This window comes from Sorghum bicolor, chromosome 4 (assembly GCF_000003195.3).
Source record: "Sorghum bicolor cultivar BTx623 chromosome 4, Sorghum_bicolor_NCBIv3, whole genome shotgun sequence".
Classification (NCBI taxonomy): domain Eukaryota; kingdom Viridiplantae; phylum Streptophyta; class Magnoliopsida; order Poales; family Poaceae; genus Sorghum; species Sorghum bicolor.
This window is the reverse complement of record NC_012873.2, coordinates 22,500,130-22,505,332: the sequence shown is the minus strand read 5'-3', so window position 1 is coordinate 22,505,332 and position 5,203 is coordinate 22,500,130. Positions and strand designations below refer to the sequence as shown.

General features: G+C 46.0%; 1 protein-coding gene across 2 annotated transcripts; it reads right to left on the bottom strand.

Moving 5' to 3' along the window:
- LOC8077779 lies at positions 958-4,891 on the bottom strand. 2 transcript variants are annotated; one of them, XM_002451951.2, is made up of 6 exons: positions 4,519-4,891; positions 4,254-4,418; positions 3,976-4,062; positions 3,280-3,417; positions 2,746-2,811; positions 958-2,506 (listed from the first exon to the last, which is right to left on the bottom strand). In XM_002451951.2, exons 1-6 carry the CDS (start codon positions 4,886-4,888, stop codon positions 1,338-1,340), a joined length of 1,995 nt encoding a protein of 664 aa, XP_002451996.2. In that variant the 5' UTR covers positions 4,889-4,891; the 3' UTR covers positions 958-1,337. The 2 variants fall into 2 exon arrangements, with proteins under 2 accessions (XP_002451996.2, XP_021315811.1); XM_021460136.1 differs by lacking the exon at positions 3,280-3,417.

The window sequence follows — 5,203 nt, the reverse complement described above, 5'->3', positions numbered from 1 at the left end:
ATGGGTGGCTCGTGTCAAGCTTGTGAGCGGTTTTGGGCGATTCACCGCGACGGAGTGTCAAAGAATCAGCCCGTAGAGAGCACTTGATCCTTGCGTGGACCAAGGGAGAGCAAGGCCCTTGCGCGGGTGCTCCAACGAGGACTAGTGGAGAGTGGCGACTCTCCGATACCTCGGCAAAACATCGCCGCGTTCTTCTTGCTCTCATCCTTTACATTGTAGCATTCCTAGAATTGTCATGTTAGAATAGCTCTCTAGAACACACTTTTATCCGGTAGCTCTCTAGAACACACTTAGGCAAAAGAGGTTGAATTGGAGCTTATAGGTTGCTTAAATTTTTAGAGAAGCTCAATTTACCTCCCCCCTCTCTTGGGCATTTTGATCGCCGCTACCACGGCCAAGGCCCCTAATTTGCCAGGCTACCATCCTCACCGCCTGGCCTACCTACGTCCCCTCGGTTGACCCTTTCTATATCCACTGGAGTTAGAGAAGAAAGAGGGAGAGAGGCTTCTAGAACCCTTGCCACCGTTGTCATCGTTTTCGTCTCTGGTGGTCATATATCCAAGAGGAGCAGGAGAAATCTGCCTACCTCGTTAGCATCGACGCTGCCAAAACCACCGCTGCTGAAGGGGAGAGAGGGAGTCAGGGAGGAGAGCCTGTTATGAAAGTGATGTTGGTCTGAGGACAAGCTCCACTTTTCAGAAATGTTGGCGACTTGGCGTGGCATCCAGTTTTTCGTTGCCTTCCAAAGAGGAATGCTGCTGAATTCAAACACAGCTAATACTTTGCTCCCTGTTCTGTTTCTCCAGTCAACTAATCAGTCGGAGTAGTTTTCCAACCACCAGAATGTAGATCCTAATGCTGGTCGTTTCAACTTCTAGAACCCGAGTACGTGACACCTAAGAACAGCATTAGTGTTTTTCCTTGTCCAAGAACAAAAAAGTGGGAACAAAAACATAATGAATCACACAGCACAAAAAAGGTGATGTCCACCAACCCCATTACCATCATGCTGTCAGGCCTGGAAAATTCTTCTCGCTGTGATCATGTAACAACAGCTTATCGCTATAACTCACTGATACTTCTGGGATCAACGACTGCCAATTTACAAGAAACAAAATAAAATTTGCTCCGTGTCTCGTCATCGAAAGGTCCTAACAGCATGATCGAAATCCATGCCACGACATTTCCTACCTTTGGAGAAATAATCGATTTTCCTGTTGCTCATGTAACCAGCAGAGACGATGATCATGAAATTTTACAAAGAGAAAAATGGTGAAACTAAAATTGCAGAAGAAAAAAAATCTAGTACAGTGGCCCTGGAATTAAATCAATGGTCATTATTGGTTCAATTGATCAAGAGCCTCCAAGAGTATAGGTCTGAAACGGTTGCAATCAAGCCTCACATTTTGTGTATCCATGAAGGTTTGTCTGACAAACTCGAATCCATTCTTGTGGAAAGCAAGTGGGTTTCTGAAGATCTCGTGATCCAGGGGGTATTGCTCCGTGAGGCTGCTCTCGTGCACACCTATGCTGTAGTGCTTGTATCTCAAGCCCATTTGTTCTGCTGGGTAGCCAAAATCAATTCTGCATATCCCATCTAGAGCACCCCAAGGTACAATCTGAATCAGTATGGCATCGTGTGGAAGGAACACACAATTTGTGAGCCCAGCACCATGGACACCCATCATCACATCGACGGAGTTAACTACCTTGGCAAAATGAGTGACATTGGAGTTCACATTGGCCTCTTCAACCACCACGTCATAGCCTATCTCGTCAGCCATGGCCACGATTTCCTTGAGATTGAGGAACATTCTTGTCCTTTGCCTGGAGATAATCAGCAACCTTGGCCTGGTCTTCGGGATCTCACCAAGTGCTGTCACTGCATCCCTAGGCAGAGAGTAGGTCCTGCGCATGAACCGGTTGAAGTCCACCATTGAGTAATTGTGTGGAGCCTTTAACGGGTCAATTGTGAACTCCATGTAAGCATGAAGGCCAACGATGGCATGCTTGAAGCAATGCACTTCATTGTCTTTGTTGAAATCAATCAAGGGGTACTTAGTTAACTTCTCAAACACCACTGCATACTTCCTTGTCCACCAAATAGCCATGTCTGTGATTAGGAATTGAACTTCACCATTGAACTCACTTGCAGTCGTGAAAAGGGGGACAAGCACGTCGGTGAAGTCATGGAATAGATTTCCAGTGTATCCAGTCAGAGCAAAGATCACAGCAGGCACATGATGGTACTTGGAACACTCAGGTGCCACTTTGCTGGATTTCACTGTCACTTCTGTAATATGATTAAGGCATAATTCATCACCTTTGCGAGGGTAAGGCTTAATTTTCCATTGTTCATTTCTCTTTGGACTTGAACTTGTAGGTTCCACGTAAATGACCGAACTGCCATTTGGGTGTATTCTGATGTTACCTCTCATCTCACAGGTATTTGCTCTGAAGTTTGAGAAATCACACAATGGTTTGTCCCGCTCCACATTATCCAATGCTGAAAAATGGACAACTGTCAGTGGAGCAGAAAAAATCAAACAAGATGGATATATATGGCATTGTCTCATTGTTAATGTACAGAACACCCATCAATCCAATTGAAGAATGAATAACTAGACAGTACAAAGTGGTTAAAGTGGATCGATTCTTTTTTACTGTGACCAGAACCAGCAGACTCTGAATGATATATTCTGTTTTCTCTCAGCACACATTTTATTTACCCAAGAAATTACTAACCTGCTTGATGAGATCTGTCACGACCATTTCTCTGGTCAACATCCAGAGTGGGCTTAAATTCTGCATCTGTTTTGCCATATGCAACATCAGCAGGACAACAAAAACACCATGAAGAAGTATTGACACTGTTATGCATAATAAGTATCAAAAGGCACACTGATCTAAATCAATGACACAAAACAAGAAATTGCACAGATGCAATAAAAGAAATCATGCTGATCTTCCACCTTACAGGTTATTTATTCGGTTATATATTGGTTTTGTATATGGCTATCCTACAGTAGGCAACATCACAGGATTTGGTTACAGTGGCATCTCAATGATTGGCATAGGTGGCCCAGATTTTTTAACTCAAGCACATGGATGATAGTCTAGTCTATGGATTGAGTTTAATTAGTGTGTCTTAGGCTGTGTGTATCATGGTTATAGAGAGGCCAGGAGTGCTACAACGTTTTTATATTCTCTCCATGTAACAATCTTGAAATTAATAAAGCTTGCCTTACGGAAAAAAAGGAAATCAGTGTGGTCTCTCACCATCCCGGTTGCCATTGTCGGTGCCATCAGTGGCATCATGAATGGTATAATTTGAAACAGTTGGGAGAGTCAACTTGTGCTGCTGGTGCTCTTTCTCCCCCTCTTGCTGGCTTTTCCTTCCCTCGTCGTGTTCCCCACCTACGAAGATGCCACCAGCAAAGATTCAGAGGTAAAGCGCATCAATTTCACTAAAAGAGCTGAACTCGATCTAGCGATGTCATACTCTGTTAGAACTCATATAAGGCCCATGGGCCTTACTCAACCCAAAAGACTAGTCTAATAAGTGATGGTTCTCTCGCCTTATATGTTGGGACTAAACCCCAACCCATCGGGGTGCCCCCGCCATATGTGCCGCTCGAGATTTTTTTTATCAGGTTTAGCTTTTATGACCTTGGGCTTTGATACCAATTGTTAAAATTGGTGGTGTCTACCAAGTTATCGATCTCGGAGCTAGCTTGAAGCCGGTCCAGCTCGACACCGCGAGCCTGCGCTCCCACAGGTCCCATGTCCACCAGAGCTAAAACATATAAGACCCTTAACCCAAAAGACAAGTGGTGAGGGTCCTCCTGCCTACACGATGTGGGACTAAACCCCACCAGACTTGTGAATCGAATACGAGCCCAGCGAGCGGGATGAGCATCCAAAGCTGGAGCTAGAAAAATAAATTCTTTGACGGATCGGATGGTGACGGCTCACCTAAAATCTCTGATGTAGTGGCTTCCACTGCCCTTTTGCTCTGCTCGGGCTCGCTAGCGAGCACCCGTTCCTCCTCTCCACTGGTCCCTGTCGTAAAGCGAAGGTTGAGTGCTATGACATCTCAATCGAAAAATGCCAAGATTACCAAATGTATCGGTGTGGACTAGACCGCTTGATTTGCTGAGGGGGAGGAGGTAATTAAGTGGTAGATTAGCAAGTTTCCGCTTGATTTGCTGAGGGGGAGTACGTAATTAAGTGGTGGATTAGCAAGTTTTCACCTATGGCGTTGGTGCTGGCTTCCTCGCCGGCGGTATCGTCGTCGACCACCTTTAGATCCCCAGAGGCAGAGGCGAGAGTGTCGGCGGATCTCCCGTCGTGGGCGTCAACCCGCTGGCGGATCAAGAGCGAGCGCGGCGCCTGGTCCACCAACAGCCTGCCGTTCACTGAAATGAGATTCATCCATGAGCACCGTGTGTCCATAGATTCCAAGAGAACCAAGAAGAGTGAACAAATGGCAGTGGGCCTGGACAACCCAGCGCTTACGGTTGAAGAGGAGGGCGTCGGGCTTGGAGACGACAACGAAGGTGAGCGTGACGAGGAAGAAACCGATGACGAGGACGAGTAGACGCAGCCGCCGCGACTCGTGCCGGAGGCTCCTCACCAGTTTCGCGCGCTCCACCGCCTTCATCTCCTCCCTCCCTCTCTCCTCCACCACCGCCCAAACGAGCTCCCGCCTGCTACGCCTAGCTTGCTCGCTTAGAGGAGATGCGCAGGCCAGCGAGTGGGAGGAGAGGAAATGGGTAAACACGGATCGGTATGAACGCGAGCGTCGTATTTGACCACAGATGCGGAACAGCGAAGGTGAAGTGGGGAAGTGTTCGGCTTGTCGGGTGGAAGCTGGAACTAGATGCATCGCTGTTTGCTTCCTCCTGCTTTTTATTCTCCGTCACATCGAATCTTTATACAGTATTAAATATAGATAAAAATAAAAATTAATTATATAGTTTGGTCGGAATTGATGAGACCAATATTTTGAGCCTAGTTAGTCCATGATTGGACAATATTTGGCCTTGTTTACTTCTACCCAAAATCCCAAAATTTTTCAAGATTCCCCGTTACATCGAATCTTTAGGCGCATGCATGGAGTATTAAATATAGACGAAAATAAAAACTAATTGCATAGTTTAGTCGAAATTTACTATACGAATCTTTTAAGTCTAGTTAGGCC